We start from the raw sequence: 26231 nt of genomic DNA on the forward strand, positions 1-26231 counted from the left end.
TTGATTGAGAACTCCGTGTATTCTGTCACTCGTCTTTTTCTAGCGTCCGTCACGTGATCGTAGTGCGTTCCAAAACTCATTACTTAACTACGAACATGATACATCTTCCCCCTTATATGGTAAGTCTGTCTCATAGTCTTTAAGATAAGCTGGAGGGATAATAATACGTTTAGGTCTTCCTTCACAATTAGCCGAACATCCAGGTTCCATAACCTGCTCCGAACCCATAGGCAATTCCGAGTCCCCATCCTCTAAAGGTATAACACATCGTCTAGGCGACCTAACATAATCATCTGATGGGATCTTGGAAGTTGCTGATGGCTTCAATTGCGAAGAGTTCCTTCTTAATATAGAACCCTGATCATCTTGGATCAAATAAGACCTGGGCGAACTGTGAAGGCCCACTATTTTGGCTGGCAACCATACATTTTCTCTGCGATACACAACATCTTGCCCTTTTTCTAGATTATAATTATAATGTCTAGCAGTCTTATCATAATTGGTTTTATTTATAATGTTTCTTTTTTCTTGATACTTATCAAAATCAGTGACTACTTTTGGTGCAAGCAATTTGTTGTGTATTGGCAGTGTAGACTTAGTAAAACGACTAAACAACAATTGTGATGGAGAATATGGTGAACCTATCACTGGGCTATTTCTATATTCTAAGATAACAAGATGTATATCTAAATTCTCATCCTTGCATTTTTTTAACATAGTTTTTGCTATACCAACATATTTTTCAACAAAGCCATTCGATTTAGGATACAGCGGGCTAGATGTAACAACAGAGAATTTATACAGTTTTGCAAAGTTTTTAAATTCAATAGAGTTGAATGGCATGTTGTCAGCTCTGAGAATGCTTGGTATACCATGAGTAGCAAATAAGGTTTTTAATATATTTATAACTGTTGTAGCAGTCATGGAATTAACTTTAATTAGATCAAACCACTTAGTATAGTAGTCAGCCACTACTAGATAGTTGTCATTACCATAATTTAGAAAATCACAACCCACTTTATGATATGGGAGTGACGGCGTAGTTTCATCTAATAATAAGGATTCCTTTACTTTTTTAGCACTATATTTTTCACATAAATGACATTTACTTATAGTATCAATGATATTGCTTTTCATGTTTAGCCAAAAGAAAAGTGACTTGGCTCTACCCAGTGTTTTTGTGATACCAAAATGTGAAGAATGTACTCTTTCCAAAACAGTTTTTACAAGAGATGAGGGAACTATAATCCTATGATCTAAATATACAATATTATTTTCAACTACAATGTTATTTTTTAATTTCCAGTAAGGTTTGACAAGATCTGTAACTTTATCAATATTTGTAGGCCAGCCATTATTATAGTATTCTATCAGTTGAGATAGTGCTGCATCTTTACATGTGGCTTCTGTAATCTCTATCAGAAAACTATCACTTACATTCACAGTATGAACAACGCGGTCCAAAGATTGTTCAAGTGTACTAGCATCAGCTTTTGAAGATGCTCTACTTATAGCATCTGCAATCAACATCTGTGAACCCTTAACATAGCGGACATCAATATCATATATATTTAGTTTTAATCTAATTTTTCGTAATCTTTGAGATTCAATGGAATAAATTTCTTTTTTCATTAATGCAACTAATGGTTGGTGATCAGTTTGTACTACAGTATGCCTACCATATATATAATAATGAAATTTTTTACAAGCAAATAAAATGGCTAAAAATTCCTTGTCTATTTGACCATATTCACATTCAGTTTTACTTAGGCTTTTAGATGCAAATGCAACTGGTTGTTTAAATTGCATTAAAACACAGCCTATTGCATTTTTTGAACTATCTGTTTGGATAGTTAAAGGTTGCTTGGGATCAAAATTTCTTAAAACAGGTGGACTAACAAGAATATTTTTAATTTGTTTAATACACTTTTCATGAGTCACTCCCCACTGAAACATAACATCTTTTTTTAAAAGTTCTCTTAGCGGGCTTGTTAATTCGGACAATCTTGGGATGTAATCTCTCATATAATTTACCATGCCCAGAAACCTTTGTAAACTTTGTTTATCAGAGGGTGAGTCATAATCCATTATAGCTTTAACCTTATTTTTATCAGGCATCAAACAACCATTAATTATCTCATGCCCAAAATACTTTACTATTTCAGGGAGATACTGAAATTTTTTAAGATTAAATTTAATATTTAATTCTTGTGCCCTCCTTAAAACTTTTTCTAAAGCCACATCATGTTCCTCTTTTGTTTTTCCATATATTAAAAAATCATCAATGTAAATAAATGTATTTTCAATGTTTTTGAAACAATTTTCACAGTTTTCTTGAAAAATTTCAGCTGAAATGTCTAATCCGAATGGTAAAACATTAAAATTGTATGTGCCAAAGACTGTTGAGAATGTACAAAGCTTTTTACTAGATTCAGAAAGACCAATTTGCCAAAAAGACTCTTTTAAGTCTAGGACCGAGAAATATTTTGCCTCAGATATTTTAGATTTAAGGTCATTTATAGTTGGTATTTCATAATATTTCTTAAGAATACACTTATTTAGATCCCTAGGGTCTAAGCACACACGGATTGCATTTTGGTCTTTCTCAACTATCACAATTCTATTGACCCATTCTGTGGCTTCATCTGTCTTTGAAATGACACCTTTTTGACACAATCGTTCAAGTTCAGACTTAAGTTTTTCTTTTAATTTTAGAGGAATACGATGAGGTGGTTTTGAGATCGGTACAGACCCTTCTTTCAATAGTATTTGACATTCAGCTGGAAATCTCCCTGGTCCAGTAAATACATTTTGGTACTTTGAAACTAATTCAATTTTCCTTGGATCATCTGTAACAATATCATTTTCCAATAGGTCAATTTTATTAATGTATTTTCTTTCAACTAAACCTAGCATTGAACAAGCATCTCTGCCAAGGGTTGGTTGAAATTCTGAATCTGTCACAATAAATTCTATAAAATAGCATTTACTTATTAATTTGACTTCCAACAATATGGAGCCATATACTTTTATCCCTGTATTGTTGTAAGCATAAAGATTACATTTAGAAGTTTCCAACTTCAGGTTTTTTCTTTGTTTAATAGTTTGATAAATACCCAACGGAATCAAGTTAACATCGGAACCAGAATCTAGCTTGAACTTGACACTCTTGGTGTCTTCTATTAATAATGTTTGTGTCCATTCTTTAGAACGTACCTTCTGAACACTGCCACAATAAAATTCACCATCACTATCTTCCTGATTTTGCAGGCTACTGTCTGCAATAACTTTTACATATCGGCTGCGGCACACTGTTGCATAATGGTTGTACCGATTGCACTTTGTACATAATTTGCCTCGAGCCGGACACATTTCGAGTTTACGCTCATGTTGCTCTCCACACCATTTGCATTTTAGTACCATATTATTTTGCACCGGTTTGCTGTTGGATCTTCTGTCAACCACCTTGTCAACCTTGACTTTGCCCTGGACCTCTGCAGCTTGTTGACGTCCTAATTCAGCAAGTCGCAACTTTGTGATTACCGTGTCCAGATCCGCATCGCCTTCTATTACTATTTTCTTCTGCGTATTCAAATCATTGGTACCTAGTACGAGTCGATCGCGAACAGCTTCATCTTCCGCTTCAAATTTACAACTTTTAACTAGCCTCTTTACGTCAGTTAGGAAGCTGTCAAATTGTTCACTTTCCTCCTGCTTTCTGGTGTAAAAAAGGAACCTTGAATGAAGCACATTTTTTTTAGGCTCGCAGTATTCTTGGAATTTTTTCATGACATTTTCGAAATTGTTTTTTTCATCTTCCGTCAACGCGAAATTATTGAAAATTTTAATGCCATCCTCCCCGATGACATTTAAAAGTATCGCGACCTTCCTAGCATCTTCACTTTTATCTAAACCGGACGCCACCAAGTATATTTTAAAGTTTTGATCAAATGTTCTCCAATTCTCTGACAGATTTCCGGATACGTTTAGTTTTTCAGGTATGTTAAACATTGACATGATTGATGGAGACTGCGACTGCGCCATGTATAATGTTAGATAAATACAATATTGTGATTATTAAATAAAACAATATCATGATTGATTGAGAACTCCGTGTATTCTGTCACTCGTCTTTTTCTAGCGTCCGTCACGTGATCGTAGTGCGTTCCAAAACTCATTACTTAACTACGAACATGATACAGTCATCTTAGTTACGGCCTTTGTTTGCCAAATGCGGATCCCTGGCTCTTTTAGGATGCTACTTGGAAAGCGTTACGACGAAGAGACGGAGTTCGTAAGAAAGAGATGAAGTATTACTCTGTTGGAAACTATTTCACGTTGGAGTGTTAAGCTGACCACAACTTACCGGCGTAGACTGCGCCTCCGAAGGCGGAGGTGATACTGAGCAACAGCATTACAGCGGTGCGGTCGCAGCCCGCCCACGCGATGCCCAACAGCCCGAACGCAGGGATGAAGGCCGCTAAAAAAAAAGATTACGTTTTTCCAGTACAAATAGCGTATCAAATATATAGTCCGGAAAAACTATTGTCAGTATAAAAGATATCAAATTTGAAAAACGTACGCGCGAATGGTCAAATTGATACCGGCAGTTAGTTCGCTGATTATAAGTATATAGTCTGGCTAAGCATTACTGCCAATAGGAAAATGCGTGAAACTCAATAATGTAGGTGGGGAAAATATTATATAGATATAGTTTCAAAAGTATCGCCTTTTTAAATTCCGGGAATGGTAGATGATACTAGTATGCATATATTTCAGGTATTTTTTCGTGCTACGCAAAGTGCTTAGGTGTTCGATAAAATAACTTATTTATAAACTTTCCCTTACCAACTGTGTTCCAAAGCTTCATGCTGTTGAGCCGCGAGATGAATCCCTTCGCCAACAACCAATCAGCGAAGATACTGATGATGATACCGGCCACCCACGACGTGAAGTACGGGATCGCTGACAGTCTGGCATTCTAGATAAAATAACGTGTATTTGGTTAGAAAATTAACGCAGCACAGCTTATGCAAGTAACGGTATTTCAATAAAAGAACTTGAAAATCAATGAACGAATGAAGATTAAGCGCAAAGGTATATCGGTGGCCTTTTTAATTTGGCCAATTTTCAGGGATTCACTTCATGGATAGTAGAGTTAATATTAAATGATCTTTTCTGGTTGGACTGGTGGAGTGAAAAAAGTTCACCTGATATGAGCTCAATTATACAGTGCGCTAAGAAGGATATCCATGAATATTGTTTTAAATAATGCAATTGTTATACTTTTTTCCATTGCAACAAAAACACGATAAGCGATGTAGTGGGAGTGTACTGTTTTTGCCACTTAGGCATATGGGATTGACATTTCACCTTGTTGGTACAATTTATATGAGTCAATTATAGACAAGTAGGAAAGTATTTTCACAAAGAACAGTAACATAAACATAACTTAATCTTTTAAGTCATAAACAAAAAGGTCACTGACACGCCAAGGTGCCGGGCGCAAGTGAGCTAATGTAAACCTTACTTAAAAGTGTGATAGTTACTTTCACAGCGTCCGACATAACACTAAAGACTTGCGCAAACCGGCGGAGCGCAGTGCAGATCACTTTAAATGTATCAATGTATAAGTCTTTCCTGTTTTAATTACATTCAGGTATAAATGTCAATGCTCTGAGACCGACCTCGGAGCATCACGGAGGATTGTCATTCTGCGGCATCGAGGAGCTCGTTAGAGGATACCGCAGCGATTGGCGCGGGCATTCCACGTCATCCTCCGGTATGCGCGGAGGCCTCCCAAGTGAGTTGAGGTAGCGCCGCGCCGGGATGAAGGGGGGAGAACGCGTGCACACTAGTCACTAATCCCTTTTAATAAAGTACGCGCGGCGGCATGCCGCGGCATCCTCCGACAGACGCCTAAGTGCTCCCTAGTGCGCCAGCCGCCGGCGTCGCGCTGGCGGGCGCTCGCGGTATCACGGGGCATTGTACCTCGTCGATGTGCGCTACGCAGAGGAAATCCTCCTCGGTGATCTGCGCTGCGCTCCGCCGGTTCGTGCAAGCCTTTATACTTAGTTGTCCATGGCGCTGTGGGTACGACTAGTAGAGGTCTTCTTGGCGTTAAAAGGTTAATAGGGGTATTTTCGCACTTACTGAAACAATGTCGAAGTGCAATATATTGTTCATGTAGCTCGGCAGCTCGGTCAGCTGCGTGTAGAACAGCCAGGATTGGCCGCATTGTGCTATTAGTATGGCCCATAGCGGAACACATGTTAGGAATTTCATCCAGGGTATGGCCATACCTCTTTTATCCTCCTGTAGCAAATAATATAAAAATATCTTAATCCTTTGTAGGGCAAGATAAGACATTATATGGAAAAAAACCGGGCAAGTGCGAGTTGGACTCGGCCACCGAGGGTTCCGTACTACGAGGGCGGCAACAGAAATGCATCATCTGTGAAAATTTCAACTGTCTAGCTATCACGGTTCATGAGCTACAGCCTTGTGACTGACGGACAGACGGACGGACGGACAGCGGAGTCTTAGTAATAGGGACCCGTTTTACCCTTTGGGTACGGAACCCTAAAAATGTTCACCCTATAACGTCATCTTTCTGTATATAAAAAGATGGAATAAAGACTGATAAAAGCTTTACTGAGTAGAATTCCAATGAAAATCTATACCTAGAGTCGAACATACAATTCCCGCACGAAAAAATAAAAATCATAAAAGCTAAAAATCATTTTGACGACACAGTTTTGGTCGCCTATTCCGGTGTAGGATTCGGCAGAGTCCCTTTGGTTAGAAGTCCTGCGCCACATTTCTACCCTTTTGAGGGTCAAAATAGTATAATCTGAACCCTTATGTATGTGTATTCACCCTGTCCGTTTGTCTGTCCATCTTACAATGAACCAACCAATTAAAGGCGTACATCGAAGAAATTACTAAATGTCCATTAAATCAACTCTATTGCCTAATTCAGCAGATTTGTAAATATAATTAAATACATTTTTTCTTATGGTAGCTACACACAATACATTTTTCATTACACTTGCTCGAAATAGAACTTATTTCATGCAGGTATACTGAAGGACAAAGGCATGTACTGTTCCCACGGGAGATATGGATTGTAAAAAAAGCTATGACTCCCTTGGGAGTTACAGCCTTTTTTTTTTCAATTGTGTCACTAATTCACAAGAACCATGTAGGTATAAATGAGATTTACTTCTAAAATAGTTACGTATTTAATTTATTTTTATTGTTTATCTTTAAAAATATTTCATTTGATTAATTTTTTTGAAGGTGTTTTTAATATTTTTACAGAATTTTTAATCGTATCTGAATGCCGGATAGGTCTGTGCCTTCGGTGACTAACCTGTCAAAGAATGACAATATGGGGACGAATGTTTGAAATGTCACCGTATTTAAGAATTATTTCGCTTAAAATTTAGTTTTTTCTTCGCAATTGAGATGAAAAACATTGTGTGCAACTCCGGGGGTAAGAATATGCAAACTCGAGTCTTTAATTCACTCTAGCCTGCGGCTGTCGTACATCTAACCTGACCTCGTTTGCAAAATTTGACTTACCCCCCACAATGCACATTGTACTATTACCAATGCAATATAATAGGTATCGAAATCTAAAACAGTTGTGTTAATATTAAAGCACAATATCTCGGGGCAATAACATTTAAGTACATACCTACATTCATTTTAATAATTATTACTTATTTTCTGGTGTGATTAATAACGTATCATATCCTGTATTTTCTTAAGGCTTCTGTTTTAGTATCTTATTGATTATCTGCAATATGTAGAGATAAGCCATTTTATAATTGCGCGCCCAACCCCAAAGTACTTACACCTCTGAGGAAATCCAGTAAACGCACACGAACAAGAATTATTGTAGTACCGAATATTATACCTTGTGTGGAATATTACTTTATGTGAGCTTCGGAGAGAAAACCATTTTGAAAATGGTTTATCTTTCTTTTAGTTGAAAACCAGACAGTTGATTGGCATTTAATAAATCAATCAGTCAATTTAACCCTTCAATAACAAACGGAATGCATGTATGCATCGAACTGCCCCGTTTGTAAGTGATACGGTGTCGAATTCGCGTGTAATCATCGTTTTGTATGGCGTGAGGTCAGCGGCTGAGGCTGACTCACTCTTGGCAATTATAGTGCGTAATAGATAGTGCGTGAACGATTCGTTTATAGACTAACAAACCGTTTCTTACTAACGCAGTGCATAGGTAATACGTGCTTGCTCCAGTTGATACATAGTATGGTCGAGTTCACAAACATCTTTACATGTCAACGTCCCAAAAATATATTTACACGATTTTACAGTCAGTATCTAATACATGTAGTATTTTAGTCGAGTATCGTGTTTAGGCAACGCAGCTTGCCTAAGTAAGATAGAAGATTGAAAAGCTTGATTATATCACTATTGTATACAATACTTTTTCTACGAGTCATAATAATACTTTTTTTACTATAAAACCTAAATAAGTAATGAAAATTGGTAAGTATCTCAGTAGAAAGCACAAAAGACATAAAAGCACGACTCAAAAGTTTAATATTTTCTATGGGAGCGCAGCGGCACGTGATTGGTCATATTGTTTATAGTTGACTACAGCATATCGAAATGAATATTATAGTTGAGTTGGGAGCCCATACAGGAAAAGTACGCAATTATAGTTTGGTATACGAAATATTAATTCAACCATTACAGTCGACGAGTAGAAAAATATATTTTTGGAATGTTGGCTTGTAAAGATGTTCGTGAATCAATAGCCGGGTCCACACAGAGCGCCAAATACCAATTACCGTAGGTACCAATACCACCCACCTTATTGTACCGTAACCAATAAGTTTTGCGCGACCTTCTGTTTGTCCTAGTGTAATATTATAGGACATTATTACACAAATTCACTAAGTCCTCAATAAAGCTCAATAAAGCTTGTGTTGAGGGTACTTAGACAACGATATATATAATATATAAATATTTATAAATACTTAAATACATAAAAAACACCTATGACTCAGAAACAAATATCCATGCTCATCACACGAATAAATGCCCTTACCAGGATTTGAGCCCGGGACCATCGGCTTCATAGGCGGTCACTACCCACTAGGCCAGACCGATCGTCACTATCACATATAAAATGGACATCAACATCAAATACTTAATAAAATGAGTATTTTGACATGACAGTGAAGTCAAAAAATGTTATTATTTTTGTAGTCTATTTATCTATGCTCTGTTTTCCATCGTGGCGTCAAACAAAATAAGATGTCAATCGTCTTGTTCTTTTTGCTCACGTAACACCAGTAAGGTCAATATGGTTTATAGCCGCAGTTCCACCAAGGAATTTCGTTAGGTGTCACATTTCAGTTCCCAGGAGCCGGAATAATATTGATAACGTACCTGCGGCCCTATACTCTGCGTAATATACTCAATCTCCTTCGGACATATCCTCGGATGGCTCTGTGGTGAATCATAGACTAGGAACATCCATCCGATGAACCAGACCACTCCAAGACCCCCAAATAGGTAGAAGCAGAGCGGCCAGCCGCCACCCCAGTCAAGGGTGCATAGCCACCCAGATATGGGTAGTGAGATCACTGTGCCGAAGTTCGAGCCTGGAAAATGAACCTTGATTGTTAAGCTGTAAAGTGTAAAATCAAATAAGAGAAATGCCGATAATAGATCACTTGTGAATAAGATTAGCTTAGAACCGGAAAGGGTGGCATACTTAAGAGATGCCTGTTTAGTATGGCCATAACAAGGTCAAGTTGAATCATTATAATGAAAGTCTAACACTAGTAGACACAGACACAAAGTAACTACTACTAAAATGAATGAATGTTATGAAAGTGAAGGAAGCGAAAGAGGTATGTCAGGATCGTAGCAAGTGGAAATGCGTGTCTCTGCCTACCCCTCCCCTCCGGGAAATAGGCGTGATTATAATATATATGTATGTATATTTTTAATGGTTATTAGCCGTTCTAACTCAGCCAATCGCCTAAAGGCTATGAATACTTGTAATTAAAAGTCTATGAACTTTTATTTGCACAATTGTCACTGATCTAACTACAAAAACGTTGACCTCTCAAAAGGAGGAATCCCCTGAGCGAGCATAGCATGCATAGCTGGATAAGTCACGTCTTCTTCCAACCCCCCCAACGCTCTCACGGCTATAAAGAACTTGATTGGGCTAAGGATGGTGAATGATGGTCAGTAGGTTGCCTACCTGCATAAACATAAGCAGCAAACTTCGATCTCTCCAAAGGTGGGATCCACCGAGCGAGCATAGCGTGCATAGCTGGATAGGTCACGCCTTCGCCCAACCCCTCCAATGCTCTTACGGCTATGAAGAATTTGAAGTCTGTATAAGCGGCGATTGGGCTAAGGATGGTGAATAGGGCTGTCAATAGGACGCCGACACCGTATACTAGTTTACCGCCGAATAGCTCAGCTATACGACCTCCAGGGACCTATAAAAAAGCATAAGATTAGTTAATGCCCGGATTTTTTCGCTTTAAATTTGGAGAGGCCCTGCTAGGGTTGACAAAAGCGTCCAGATAAAAACCAAACAATTTGGTGTCCTGAGAAAGAAAAGGTGATTTTACTGAAATATTCCAACCATAGGTAAGATAAACATCTACTTGTTTAATAGTCTTATTAAAATAATCAAACTATGCCTTAATTTTTCAATGTAGGATATTTTCAATACAATTTCAAGGTTTGCTAATTAATTGCCAATCATCTAATATTATTCTATTGTTTCTGACCTTTGCAGTGACATCGTGCTAATAAAAGGTAGCCATGCTAATGTTGAATACTATATTATTATTTGTAAATGTCATGTCTACTCCTAAGGATGGTCCAATTTTTTTGTCCAATGTGCATTGCGTCTCACTCTCTCATTATGAAAAATGTATGATGCAATTACCCATTGAACCACGAAATTTGACAGGTAGAATACCATCCTAAGTTATATTTACACTAAAATATGATGCTTTACCTGTGTTAGCACATATCCATAGAAGAAAGAGCCTAAAATTATACTCTGTTGTTCAGCAGACCAATTAAAATCACCGGTTTTCTGAAACAAAATATATTTAAATTAATGTTTGATACAAATCACACACTACACTCATTTAAAGTAGCACTATTTTCTTGTCCTTGTACCAAAAAGGTAAACATAAAAATAAATGTTCAGTGACCACAAAATGTGGAGCACCATCCTTACACTCCAGCTGTTATAACTGTAGTTTCCATATTTCGCATGTAACTACTTTTCATGTCATATTATTCTTTAGTCTATGCCTGAACTAATCACAATGTAACAAGTGATATACTTACTGGTACTACTGTGCTATTATCTGGTATTCCAGCCGGGCATACATCTAACGTGGAGTCGTTTGTTGATGGCACTGGGGCTGTGGAGTTTATCATTGCCACTATAGCCACCGAGAGGTTGACTCGCATGGCATACACATTGGCAAACCCCAGGAAGCCCATGATGCCGAGAACTGTGCGGCTTTTGATCCATCCTGTTGTTTCTTCTGCAAGAGTACATGTTTGACATTAAGTGTTTGTTGTTTACTAAAAATTGGTTTATAAGACAAGTCACCAGAAATTGATTAACCCATTTAATTTAAAGTAAATTGTAGCAAAACTTACTTGTCAAAAATACAGTCAGCAGCATAAATAATACATAATAATTTAGAACAAATTAGCTTCTATTCCTAATCTTAGTCCAGCAGAACCTCAATTATCCGAAGTAATTGAGACCAAGACTGGCTCAGACAGCCAAAAGTTTGGATAGTCAATATGTGGGTTTTTTGAGAACAGATTAAATAAAACACCTTTTTACAAAAAAAAAAAACAGTAAAGTATACATAGTCAAATTTGTGTGCAGCGGCAGTGAGCAGCAATAAATTCGCACCAATGTTCAGATAATTGAGAGTTCATTTCGTAGAGCTTTGGATAATCAAGGTTCTAATGTATAACAATAAAAAACAAGTACTGTTCTTAAGAGTAAAATCACACAGACTATGTTAAACAAAATGATTGGCTCTGTTATACTATTCTGTTGTATTTACTAAGCCTGGCTAAATATTTTTATGATAAATCTCTTTTCATTATAAAAATTCTTTAATTTCTTCGAATGTACTGCGGCCAGCAAAACGTCTCACTTTGTCGCTTGCCATAAGGACGCCTTGACAGGTTATTTGTATAAAGATACAAATTTTGTAATCTCGTCCATATTGCAAGTGACAAAGTGGGACTTTTGCACAATTTCACAAATATTTAAACTAAACTGTAGAAAAATAGATTACTTTTAGTACAATTTTTTTTTTTTTAATACTACGTTAGTGGCAAACAAGCATACAGCCTGCCTGATGGTAAGCAGTCTCCGTAACCTATGTACGCCTGCAACTCCATAGGACATAGAATGTATGTTGTATGGCACAGAATGTGCTAAAAATCATTAAAGTTTGTAATATTAACCAACTATCAAATGCTTAAGCATAAATACATGATAATAATGTATAGAAAAAGGTATAGTTAATAAGTTATTGATAATATTCCGTGCTTTACACCCCCTGACCTACATGCATAGATCAGTTATATGACTAATAACAATAGTAATAATTCTTAGAATAATTATGTACTAATTGTAGTAACATATAACAAGGTTGTATCGTGTCCATAAAATAGATAAGTAAGAACGATATAAAAGTTGTAACGTGACCTTGAATAGGATCGGCGGATAGGGTAGGCGTACTCAAAAACATAAACAAATTAGATATACCTCGATCTTCCACAATCAGGTTTCGGCTGCTGCTGGTCACATTTTCGTCAATGTCCGAATTAATTATGGGACTTTCTTCCATATCCAACGACATCATTAATTTATATGACCATTCCGTGCTCCACTTATCATTTGGGTGTTTAAATTAACACCAATTTCTCGTTTTGAAAACCTAAGATGGACACTGATTACAATTACTTGTAATCAATTTAATTAGAACTAGGTCCGTTCATTTCCCTACAGAATCTGTTTTGTTCAATTGTGTTGTTACGGTGACTCACTCACGTTTTTTTTGTATAGAACGATTACGTCGTACATAAACAAAGAAAATTTGTTCAGCACAAACCTCGCTGCGTTCCGTCCGCAGAATAGCTGTCAGCAATGTCAGCTGTCAAATTTTACCACAGACTACGCAACACAACACATACATGAAATGGCTATAATACGCACAAACGATGTTGTTATTGCACACGGTGCATGTGGATGTGGCACACGCGACTTTACTAAGAGTACGGCCTAGTAAAGCCTCACCAGTAATATATGATCACGCGCCATATTGCGGAATTTCATTGGAACTAAATTTTTCTTACTAAACTGAACTGTCACCCTATACATGAGAATAACAGCGCTCTCTTGACAATGATCATATATTCCTGGTCGGGCTTTAATTTTAGTGGCTCCAGTCATTTCCAAAAGGAAGACTATACAAGCACACTCTAGTTAAGTGCAGTGCATCCAGTTTGATCATATTCATACGGGTGGCGAAAATAGACTGCGCCCCGACTTGCTTACCTACATGCACCCTAACTGGCACAAAATAAAATTGGATGTGCACGACAATAGCTGTGCGAGATTTGTACTTTTTAAGTCTTAATTCGACAACGTACAAAACTGATCCAAAAAGACTTTGATCCTAGTTTCTCCAGATCAGAATATATACGACTAGCTATTAGACTATGGACTAGTCTATTGCTGAGTGCCAAGGAGGCTAGAATTTTAATGAATTAGCGTTTGTCTTTTACCAATTCGGTTTCAGTACCTATTCCTACAAAAATCAAAAAATTAAAAAACAGAGTAATATACACCGTGTTTTTATTGAATTGCGTTAACTCCGGGGTTTCGTTAAGTACGTTTAAGGAAACTAAATGGCATAGTTAATTTTCAAAAAAAAAAAATTTTTTTGATTTTTTTTACTATTTTTATTTTTATAAAAAGTAACTAAATGTTGCATATAGCGTTGTTGTAACACGGGCATTACATTTAACTCAACCAAACAATTGAAAACTGTGACATATCAATGTCATTTCTAACATCGATCGTCCGAGATAGTACGTACGTTTAGTAGCAAATGTATGAACTCGCACTAAACACTAACTAATAAGTAAACAGGTCCTAAAGCAAGTGTACACGCTCGTAAGGGCCTTATAATATAAAAAATTATGATTGATTATCTCCGAAATGGAGTTAGTTAGAATATCGGTATCTTTGAGAAAGTTACTTAATTTAAGCTCAGGAATGCACCCTCGAAATTAACGCAAATAAAAAAAAACACGGTGTATGTATTAAATATACGTATTATTTTTATTAGAACATAATAATCATTAACAGTTAACCTAACATTGACTTTATCAACAACATAAAACAAACTACCCGACAAAATTATTATTATTAAGTACTTAAAGTATACAAATAAGAAACATTTAATTTTTAAAGTCGAGTGAGAATTAATTAATAGTACCATAATAACCTATCATAAAGCCAGAACGGCGGTGTGTTAAGAAGTAAAAACGTTTAAAACTTAACCTAAAATATAAAATGGACGGACAGACAAGTGACGACGACCGATTACTGAATTTTTTTTTTTCGTTCCGTCATAACACTCAAAACGAAAAATGTAGTTTTTGCCATCTCTTTTTAGTATACAGGTTCCGTCTATAACTATCTAGTAAATCTAGGTATAGTTTAGAAAATGTAACTAACACTATAAAAATATCATCATTAAATTAACTGTCGTCCATACAAGTAACCAACCATTCAAAAGCCTTATTGCAACAATATAAGGTTTAAATTAAGGTGCATTGGGGTAATTTCGAAAACGGGGTCATTTTGAAATTCACTAATATCTACTAAACTAGCCGGGATAGCAGACGATTGGCGCCGCAGTATCTCGCGGCGAGATATACTACCCGCCTCTCTTTGATTCACATAAATAATTAGAAAAAGACGGGTAGTCTATCTCGCCGCCAGATACTGTCGCGCCAATCATATGCTAGACCTACAGAGGCACTTAATACTTTGCCACGATAATCTACTGCAAACCAAGCCATCTTGCTTACTGTTGCTATTGCAAATGCTTCTATCTCAGTAGATATTTGTTATTTCAAGATTGACCCGTTTTCGAAGTTACCCCTATACATCTTAATCAATGATGTAGTAGTAACGAGAACAGGTACCACCCCTGCATAGAAGTTTGTATGCACGGGTGGTACCCTTTCTCTGCAGCTGACTACAATCAGAATCATAAAAAGTATAAAAACCACTAGGTACCTAATAATATTTAACGTTACATTTGACAATTATAAAATATGAATGTCCAGTTAAGTTTCAAACTTATTAATCCTAACAACGATGACTCGATTTTTGACTGGTAAAAAATTCTCTCACATAGCTGCTTCCTAAGTTGAATTTCTCCTTTAATAAACAACTTAAATCAGTCAACGTAATGTTCGACCCCTTGTCACATCACCCAATGTAATACTCATAGAGCAGTACATAATAGGAGCAATATAGAATATCAGGTCCCAAATGGGCCGAGCATTAAATTGGTTGACTAAACGGGCTATTCTGTCCCTTGCCTATTTTAGGCACAATTCTCAAATCAGTTCATGAAAAAAGCCATGAATATAACGTCTTTAGTATTGTATTGCCCCATTGATCTTATTTATAGTGCGTTGTCAGTTTTAAATACATCATATGATTGGCCATAAGGTTTTACTTATAGTAGGCATAAGAAGACCCATGATTACAGTAGTAATGAGGTTTACGCTGTGGTTGTCCAAAATGTTTCTACCGCTTAAATGCTTCACTGTTTTGGAGGAGTGCGATACAATCTTGCCGTCTTTGTCTAACCCTGCAAACATACGAAAAAACTTCTTAAATTCAAGTTATGCTTATTTAGAGCATCTGTGTGACATGTAATGGTGAAATAAAAAACTAGTTTATTCTGTTATACAGAATAATAACTAATATCAATATTTTTCCTGGCAAAGCACAAACAGCGGCGCCGAAGGCCTGCCATTAACATCTAAAATCGATATCTGTTTCTGTATTACGATTGCATATATTCGAGCGATAGAGAGGCAGATAACGATTTTCGATGTTGGCAGTAGGCAACATTGTATCGGGTATTGCCAGATAAAAGACTTGAAAACGTGTCTTTAGGTTACCAGCTTAATAAAACTTACCCGAGTACTGCAAGGTTGCTCCCATAAGGGAATCAATTAAGCTGCCCAAAAATCCAGCTAAAGCTCCAAATAAAATAACAGGCCACTGGGGCGGAGCGTTCTCCCATGACGCCTTGTCAGTAAAGTACAACATCGCCAAATACTGCGATATTCCTATGATAGTGCCGCCAACTATACTGAACAAGGTGCCGATGATTGTGACACCGCCGTTAGTGCCGGGTGGAACTCGTTTTAGAGAGGTTATAAGGAAGGGCTCAGATTTGGCTAAAACGGTGCCTAGCTCGGAGGCCCACGTATCGCCGTTACAGCAGGAGAATACACCTGTAACGGAAATAGTCTTTAAATACAAGGTCTTTAGGCCTAGGATATTTTTTTATAATAATGATCTTTGAGGTCAAAAACCCACAGATTATAAATAGCCTTGGAACAAAACTCTGGTCTGTATACTTTCGTTTTTGTTTCTTTAGTGTTGGCATATCTATTTTTTTTACAATTGCAACACCATGAGCCTTAAGCTTTGAACGATCACCCTCTTTCCACCCCTTAACAATCGGGTAAAAGGCGCAAAATTCAATTGTCTAAGACTTATTAACCATTCACGCCCAGATAAATACCCTTTAAGGGTCTGATATTCTTGATCAGACTATATGAAGTACAAGTATATCAAACTCACCAAGGATTCCCATAGATAGCCAAGATGCTCTGTAATAGTTTAAAAAGTCGATGGGTTTCTCAGAAGCACCAACATCCATTAGGTAAAGTATCCCAAGCTGTGTTGCCATGCCACCATTACACAAAACTTGGATCCAGTTCCTCTGGCCACCTGAAAGCCAAAGTAAAAGAAACGTGGCAATAAATTCAATAACAAAAATGTATAACACGGAAAGTGCCGGGACAACGTACATAATTCTCACTGTCCAACTAAACCGATTTTTTTGATGAATCATGCTGTCCCTCTCTAACGCATGAATCGTATGACACGTTTTTTTCTCGATCATTTGTCTATGCTCCTAGCAGTTATGAGTCTAGCGTGCCCGAACATTGAAGTGAAATACCGCTAGTAACTAGTAAGATGACAGTTTTACAAGAACCATAATTATATGGCTTTAGTCAGGTCGCGGACTAAACCGGCTTTTTAAGAATAGCTTTGGCGGCTAGAAGGACTTGTTGCCAGCCTGAGGTTCTACCGCGAATACCGAAGTTCGCAAATTTCGGGCATCTTTCTCTTTTACTTCAATTAAGGCTTAATTAGAGTGACAGAGCTAGTTGCTCGAAATTTACGAATTTCTATATTCGCGGTATAATCCTGGCCTTGGTTGGTGCCAAATAAAATTTGGTACCAAACCAATCTACATGTTCGGAAGCTGTATTGGTGACAGTGGTCACCCCTTGAACACTAAATACTGCCTTATCGTAATACGAATATATAAATGTTACTTTGCCATTGACCTAATTATAGCGAGTTATTTAAGTCTAGATAACTTTTGACTTTAGATACTGGAGAGGTGAGACTGAGTATGTTTATGGCATAATAACATTTAAAAGGATTATCCAACAAATATAATTGTTCATGAATGACCAATGAATTAGAAGACTGTTTACTGAGGAATATGATAATAAGATTACTTCCATATCATACTAATATGTCGATCCAAAGTCCAACTAAATTTATCTATATAATTTCTAATCAGTCAACAAAATATCCTGTTTTAATCAAATAAAAATGTTTCGTTAGAAATAACATTTTTTTTAGTGTAAATAAGTCAATTGTTTTATTATAAAACATTTAAAAAATGTTAATATGCTCAAAGAATAATTAAAATAAATTACTTCAAAGGGTTACTATGCTTTTTAGTAATGTAAGATAAACGTCCAAATAATAAATATTTAAAAATTGCAATTTATTTTGAGCTGGATGTGAATATAAAATCTGGCATGTGGATATATCCAATTCTTACCAATTACTAGTTGAATTATTAAAATAACTGTTTGCATTTCATCTCTTTTAACAACTGACCTTCTTTGAAATCCTCCTCAATTTTCCTTTTTAAGTGTGGCCTGAATTTGGTTGCTTTAGATGAAGTTACAAAGAATGTAAACAGTGTTGCTAGGAAGCAAAAATTGCTCAGTGTTAACACAAATCCCACGAAGAAACCAAGTATGGCTCCACTTAGGTTGAGGCTTTTTTTTCTGTACCCATAGAAGGCTATCATAATGGGGATGAAACATGCTGCCAGCCAGCGAGCAGGTGATATTACCACAGGCTCTGAAAATTAAAGTTTTGTATGAGAATATCAGGTTCAATAGGGGTACATAAGTACAAAACATTTAATTTTGTATAGCTAGTTTAAGCTGCAAAGGGCGACAAAACAGGGTTTTTTTCCTTAAATGTAATACATTATTATGACTTAATGGGGCAGGGAATTTAATTGGCCCATGGCGCCAAATATTTAATTATGCCTCTGGTGTAGGCTTTTAGTCTATCTCATGCTTCAAGTTTGGTATCAACTGCTGAGTAATAACTATAATGGTTTGCATTGAATATCAAATGTATAATTGTTATGCAATTATTGTGTGTTCAAAACTAATTAATGCTGCAGCTATAGAAAATAGGACCTTGATGCCATTGCAGTAAGGTTCAATAGGCATCGTTATGTTCTCAGGTGCTGTAGTCATAGGCAAGCTGACCTTTGCTTTCTTAATACTGCAATATACTCACTATCATGTAAACATGATAACTTTACAAATATATTTGGTACAGAGTAGAATATTATTAACCACTCTTAGTACATTTATGAGACAAATTTTATTATCTTAAGTTATTAATAATGCAAGCTGGAATTGCATTCTTAATGCTACTGGAGAAAGTTTCGGTATTCAAAATTAGTACTCACCATCAAATCCTGTATTCTTAGCAAAAAATTTAGTATATATTAAATTAATTATCCATAAAGACATAGACAGAGGTATTGCTATAGCACAAACTAATACAGTCACTATGTGGTCATTTTTCATATGCGATTTAGTATTCTTATTCAAATTCATTTTACTACACTATTTAGTTATCGTAGATCCACAAGAGACTGACAAACTACTTCTCAGTAGTTAACACACATTTGTTTTGATAAGCACGTACTGTGCTTATTAATATGTTTATTCACAACTTTCTCTTAAAAGAGTTGGAGGCACGAAAACAAATCACGTTCAGGCAAGTAAACCACAATCGGGCGCAAGCCGCAAAGCCACAATCAAATCGCTGTGACACTAGAGTGACACTTCGGACAGCACATTTTTATCAGCTGTTTGTGACACTATACAGGTGTATTTTTGGGACAAAAAGCCAAAATATAATATTCAATGTAATTTTTTCTAAGTTGGCTATTTTTTAATTCTATTTACAATAATGGATATATACAGATGATTACTATAACTAACTTATATCTAAAATAGGCCCTTGAGGCATTGTACCAAGGATGCTGGCGGCATTTCCTCGTTGTATCGCAATACTGATACGTTGTGCGAGGAAGCCGCCAGCTCTTCGGTCACCAGTTACGTCAACCAGACGTTTCGCGATTTCTCCAAAAAACTTGTGCGCGCTGGGACCCCATGGACCTAGAGTTTCAATCAGTTGGCTATTATGTTTTTATATGCAAAAATATAGCCTTCTGGATCATCTGTTTGCAATCCTTTTGCATTATCTGTACCAGTTGACAGATGGAGATGTGTGACGTTCTGACGTTTCGTGTCGGATTTGTGAAGGAGGTGGGTCGCTAGTTTTTTGTTCGACACGAAGATAAAAACACTCAATTAAAATATCACATATCGTGTAATTAAATCAATGTAATTGTGTTCACAGTTTTGATTATGAAACCTTTAATAGATTTCGATGAGTGCCTCAGGGATTCTCCAAAATTTCGGTAATAATCTGTAATCAATGAAAGTTATTCTTGTTATGATAGAAAGTGAAATTCATACGTGCTGTGTGTGTTAAATATTTGTGTAAGAGTTCCTTTTTTGTGTGAGCAGAGAACAGCTGGAAACGGAGGAGGCGAGTATCGACGGCTTGGAGTTGAAACTCGATAAAGTCCTCAAGGCATGTTCTGTTATGATAGAATCAGGAAAAACATATATGACTCATCGAGGGTAAGCTTGTAGTGTATATTTCTTGCAAATGCATTGCTGTGCAGTCATCTGAGACTGTTATATCATTGAATTGTTCATTATGGCTGTGGGAATGCTATTCCATAATTAACAATGCCTTTGTGTATTGCCATAGAGGCATAGACTCCCAAGACAGCTCTATTTAAAAAAAAGTGAATATTTATGTTATAAATTACAAATAGTGCTGTTTATGAGTACAACATTACTATTAATAAATAAAAAGGTTTTTCAATTGCCTAACTGTAGGACATTCGTAATTGAATTATATTTTTTGGACATGGTGGCCAAATACAATATGATCTATATTAACCCAATTATTACATTTTGTCACATTCCCAAAGGGGAGCTTCTACTATAAATTTTGAACATGTTACATCTAAAATAATCAGTTTAAACAATTTTTTTTTATTATATATTTTATTTCCTTAAATAATTTGTAGTGCTTTCACAAATGCACTATGGGATCTGAGTGGTTACTTCTCGGAGGACCCAACGGTGATAGCCACACTGAACCGGATGATCCATGCACTGCAGGAAATGAACAAGTTCCACTCCATACTTTTGGACCAGGCCTCCAGGACTGTACTCAAGAATCTCACAGCTTTTATTAAAGTGTAAGTCCATGTTTATTTTGTGTTATTATTGCTCTCTTCTGTACTTGGGTAAGTAATATTAATGAAGAGATAACAGTGATAAATATATTTTCTGCCACAAGAGTGTAATTTCTGCATTCATTTATGAATAATTCAGCATTCTATTTTGCAAATCGGACGCTGAAGCAAATATATGCAACATCCCTCGCTGATCTTATCTTTTTCTTTTGATTGCTTTTCAAGCCTTTGGTACAAATAAGCATATGTCTGAAAACTTAGCTGTTTGATGAGAGTACAGAAAAGGTTAAACTACAGACACCTAATGGCAGTGTCCTAATTGACTAACCAATTATTTTGGCTAATCATTATTCAGTTTAACTATAAACTTGTTTGGCTTACATTAATGAGCTATAATTAGATTAGGTTTCCTTGGAGGAAATGTTTACCTAATGGTGCAATGACTCATGAATGGGCAGCTTTAATGTTTACACATGGGTTTAATGGCTCTCTTAGAAAAGTACTTGAGGGTTATTTTGTTTATGTTGGTTTTATAATAGTTATTTAAAATTATAATAGCAAAGTCTATTATTTAAAGTATTATATTATTGAGGGGTATATTTAAATTAGGAACTTAATTTTGGTAGCCATAAATAATTAAATCATACAGATTTAAATATCTGTAATAAGTTATACATCGTAACTAAATTTATAAGACTAAGAAACTGTATTCAAATTTTAATCTTAATCTACCATTATAGGCAGTTTCTAACCTTTTTAGTCAGGATATTAACAAAACTGTTAATATCTAACAAAACTGTTAATATCTATATCACAAAATGATAATGTGGGATTACACTAAATCCTTTATCAATGTTCGTTAGGCACATACACATTTTATTTTATGTGTTCTGAGTAAGTTTAGCAACCACAAGTGATTCATTATTATTGTGATAAAACTGTAATAAAAATACAGGCAATATCCTATTGTGGCAAGATCTTACATAACTGAACTTGTTTGCAGTTAGCATACATTTTATTCAATTACTATGTGGCTGTTTAGGTTAGACTGAGGATTAGATCACAGGGCGAATCAGTGTGAAAAATCCATTGATATTTGAAAAATTACATTGATATGATTGCACTAAAATAGGACAGTAAATCTCTCCTCTTAGCCTGCAACATGAGTCATAATTAATATTTTAAATATTACCAGTTTTTTAGTGTGACTTAAGATTGGGTCTACCTTATTGTGCACTTACACGCATACATGATAATGATAACAATTATATTTATTGATACATGAAAACATGAATCTAGACCAGTAGAAAATAATATTAAAAAAAAAAAAATTGCATCCAGTTCCTAGTTATAGCTTACCAACGACTGGTGCCTATGTTTTGTGACAGAATCTTATCAAACCTTTGATGTTGTTTAATAGTCCATGACCTGTTATGACACTGGTTACCATACCCAGTAGGACCTTCCCTAGTTGAAGGAGCGCCCGTGTGAGCTTTCCGTTGATGCCAGGCATGGCTTGTTTGGCCTGTCTGCCTCCAGTCTGGTTTAGCCAGTGTTCTGTGTGTAGATTTTTGCCTGCCAAGTTCGTCCACTGTGTCCCTTGATCAATTGTAGGGTTATCTTGTTATTATGACCTACCTCCGTTAGTCATTCGTGGCATTTGTGTATAAGTGTGACCATACAAGTTATACCGTGGGGGATATGGGAGTATAGTTCCTTGAACCCCATGTGCCGAGTATACCTATGTAAAAATTATAATGCGCTAAGCTATTTGAGGCACAGTACAGAGTGTTAAAGGAAGATACACTCAAAGGAATCTTCCTAATTTGTCAATGAGTTAAAAATAATGCTGCCATACAAATGAAGTCACATTATACTTTAACTATTTTGTTAATGGTTTCTTACACTAAAATTCACATTTTGTTTCAGAGATATTAAGGGTGTCAAGGAGAGCAAGCACCATTTCGACAAAATCTCAAATGATCTGGATCTAGCTTTAAATAGGAACTCACAGGTGAATATCGATGATTTACTAAGGTAACTATAAAAAGCGGCCAAGTGCGAGTCGGACTCGCCCATGAAGGGTTCCGTACCATTTATGACGTATTAAAAAAATTACTTACTAGATCTGGTTCAAACCAATTTTCGTTGGAAGTTTGCATGGTAATGTATATCATATATTTTTTTTAGATTTTTCATTCCGTTATTTTAGAAGTTACAGAGGGGGGGGGGGGGCCCACTTTTTTTCACTTTGGAAGTGTCTCACGCGCAAACTATTCAGTTTAGAAAAAAATGATATTAGAAACCTAAATATCATTTTTGAAGACCTATCCTTAGATACGCCACACGTATGGGTTTGATGAAAAAAAAAAAAATTTTAATTTTTATGACGTATTAAAAAAAAACTACTTACTAGATCTCGTTCGAACCAATTTTCGGTGAAAGTTTGCATGGCAATGTATATCATATATTTTTTTTAGATTTTTCATTCTGTTATTTTAGAAGTTGCGGGGGGGGGACACACTTTTTACCACTTTGGAAGTGTCTCTCGCGCAAACTATTCAGTTTAGAAAAAAATTATATTAGAAACCTCAATATCATTTTTAAAGACCTATCCATAGATACCCCACACGTATGGGTTTGATGAAAAAAGATTTTTTGAGTTTCAGTTCTAAGTATGGGGAACCCCCAAAATTTATTGTTTTTTTTTCTATTTTTGTGTAAACATCATAATGCGGTTCATAGAATACATCTACTTACCAAGTTTGAACAGTATAGCTTTTATAGTTTCGGAAAAAAGTGGCTGTGACAGAATCGGACAGACAGACGGACATGACGAATCTATAAGGGTTCCGTTTTTTGCCATTTGGCTACGGAACCCTAAAAACCAAAAAAACTTTGGACATCTTTTTGCAACTTATTCCCCATATATATAGGTATTAGAATTTTAGATTGAGTCTGCATAGATCGTTAAACACATTGATCCCCTCACACCCTCTTTGTACTTATGTACACCTATTACAACCAGTTTCTCCCCTTTGTAGTTTCCTTATAATAGATACTTTCAAATATATGTAAATTTATTTTTTAGGGAAATTTACGATTCAATACTGTGAGATGGAAAAAGACCAATAGAGGATCCCTGACTTTGCCTGTTAGTTATATTTTTTATGTATTTAGTATATAGTTATAAGTAAAAATAATACCTATTTTAAGTTGCCTAATAACTATAGAATTCAACTAACTTACCAATACTTTGATGTTAGAATTCATCCAAACTCCTAACCCATGATTGTGTTCCATTATATAAATAATATAATATAATGGTTGATGGAGGTAGAGAATGCCTGAAGGCATTAAGTTCGCCATTTGTACCTTTTTGTATTGTGCAATAAAGGTTCAATAAATAAATAAATTATAAACGATTAGGGTATAAAATAAACATACCTACACTTTCCACCTCTAAAGGGGCCCTCTTATAACCAGTTCGCCGGTCGATATCGGCCTTTCAGTTAAGTATTCGGAAAAGCTGACAATCGCCAAAAATCTGACAGGCCGATATCGTACGGCGAACTGGTAATCAGTGGGCCCCTTAAATCTGTTTAAGTAATATGTCAAACCTATAATTAAATTTGAACTCTATTACCAGGTGTCAAGACACAAACCCACCGACGTGGAGGAGGCGGTGAATCTCTTACTAGCCACGCGCTCCTGTTTCCGGCACACGGCGCTCGACCATGTCCAGAAAATTACGATGCTTCAGGCGCGGAAGCGGCACGAGATATTGGCTACTGTGAGTTTATTGAGTTTCAGCTCTATTACTTAGGTGTGAAGGCACGAAATCACTGACCACGTACAGAAAATCATCATGCTGCAGGTGCGGAAGCGCCACGGGATATTGGCCACTGTGAGTTTATGCAATTTGAGCTCTATCACTTAGGTGTGAAGACACGAAATCGAAATCCCTGACCACGTCCAGAAAATCACCATGCAGCAGGCGCGTAAGCGGCTCGAGATATTGGACATTGTGAGTATATCGAATTTGAAATATATATCAAGGTCTTGACGACCCATACCAACTGACACACGTTGCTCGACCATGTCTAGAAAATTACGAATGTATCGGCGCGCAATGGCTAGAAGCACTATCGTCCGTTATTGCAAGGACTTGAAATCCATCAGTTATCAACTTATCATTCAAAGGTTTGATGTTAGATTTTGTTTTATTATCTAAAAGAGCGGGTAGCGATGTGATAGAGATAGTTTCAAAAAGGCGGAGGGAAGAAAGACGCACCGCACCGACTGGACTCAACCATTTGCTGCGTCCTGCAATACTGACGACGCTGCTGTATGTGTGCCATTTACACTACCTTACGAAGGTCGGCGATATCGTAAAGTATTCACGAGTCAAGTCCTGAGAGTCGTGAAGTTGGAATTTCGACACAATGTGAATTTTTATTATTTTGTGGTAAACGTTCCAACTAGCTTCTACCGGTCTAGGACTAAGGAGTTTTGGCCCAAGAGAGTCAAGTTCCGGCGGTTCCGCGGCCAGCTCCCTGCCACTGTGGGATTGCGAACCGCATCGCAGCCATTATTGTCTGTTTTTAGTTTTAATATGCTAGTTTTAAGGTATTTATCTATGGCACAATAGTTGCCTGAATATAAAAAGTTGTGTATGTTCATTTATACAGACAGAGACTTAGGGTCAGATACACAAAACCGCCCTGTCATTGTTAAAATATTCGCTAACTTTTACTGTATGGAAAGTTTTATAGTTTGCTGCTCAGTGATGTAGACCAGTCCGATGAAGCCGGTTTCTACCCAAATATTCGTGTTCTCTTTCTCTGTTGCAAAACTCGCAAAGAAAAGTGACATATTTGCCTAAATATAATATCTAAGTGCACTGTCAGCATACATTAAAGGTCTATACATGATTAATAGAATCAGGCGTTAATTTGCGAAAATCCATGCTAATTAAAACAAGAAATATTACTTTGCTAATCCGCGAGAAAACAACGTGCTAGTCAATCAGTGCTAACCCGTTATACTTACTTGCGTATTTTTACATGCAATTAATGTTCCCACCCTCCCACCGCAAAAATTATTACGCAAATAAATATAACAACCCACCACCAAAAGTACACATTAATAAAATCTTGT

The 26231-nt window shown here is 36.4% G+C and overlaps 3 protein-coding genes across 3 annotated transcripts in view; 1 reads left to right on the top strand and 2 right to left on the bottom strand.

Moving 5' to 3' along the window:
- LOC133524108 (putative inorganic phosphate cotransporter) overlaps positions 1-13909 on the bottom strand; it is a 30471-nt gene extending 16562 nt beyond the window's left edge. Inside the window, exons 1-8 of the mRNA XM_061859958.1 lie at positions 12836-13909; positions 11380-11582; positions 11039-11119; positions 10265-10508; positions 9439-9653; positions 6154-6315; positions 4849-4981; positions 4367-4480 (exon numbers count right to left, since the gene is read on the bottom strand). Coding sequence (XP_061715942.1) covers positions 4367-4480; positions 4849-4981; positions 6154-6315; positions 9439-9653; positions 10265-10508; positions 11039-11119; positions 11380-11582; positions 12836-12932 — 1249 coding nt within the window. The 5' untranslated portion in view covers positions 12933-13909. The remainder of the gene's footprint in view (positions 1-4366; positions 4481-4848; positions 4982-6153; positions 6316-9438; positions 9654-10264; positions 10509-11038; positions 11120-11379; positions 11583-12835) is intronic.
- A 482-nt stretch (positions 13910-14391) lies between these two features.
- Positions 14392-19605, bottom strand: LOC133524114 (transmembrane protein 19). The gene is made up of 5 exons (XM_061859965.1): positions 19194-19605; positions 18317-18565; positions 16973-17122; positions 16300-16620; positions 14392-15965 (listed from the first exon to the last, which is right to left on the bottom strand). Exons 1-5 carry the CDS (start codon positions 19342-19344, stop codon positions 15805-15807), a joined length of 1032 nt encoding a protein of 343 aa, XP_061715949.1. The 5' UTR covers positions 19345-19605; the 3' UTR covers positions 14392-15804.
- A 150-nt stretch (positions 19606-19755) lies between these two features.
- Positions 19756-26231, top strand: part of LOC133524119 (arf-GAP with coiled-coil, ANK repeat and PH domain-containing protein 2) — a 33325-nt gene continuing 26849 nt past the window's right edge. Inside the window, exons 1-5 of the mRNA XM_061859970.1 lie at positions 19756-20216; positions 20326-20442; positions 20901-21074; positions 23001-23085; positions 24721-24864. Coding sequence (XP_061715954.1) covers positions 20164-20216; positions 20326-20442; positions 20901-21074; positions 23001-23085; positions 24721-24864 — 573 coding nt within the window. The 5' untranslated portion in view covers positions 19756-20163. The remainder of the gene's footprint in view (positions 20217-20325; positions 20443-20900; positions 21075-23000; positions 23086-24720; positions 24865-26231) is intronic.

The sequence above is a fragment of the Cydia pomonella genome, chromosome 13 (genome assembly GCF_033807575.1).
Source record: "Cydia pomonella isolate Wapato2018A chromosome 13, ilCydPomo1, whole genome shotgun sequence".
Lineage (NCBI taxonomy): Eukaryota > Metazoa > Arthropoda > Insecta > Lepidoptera > Tortricidae > Cydia > Cydia pomonella.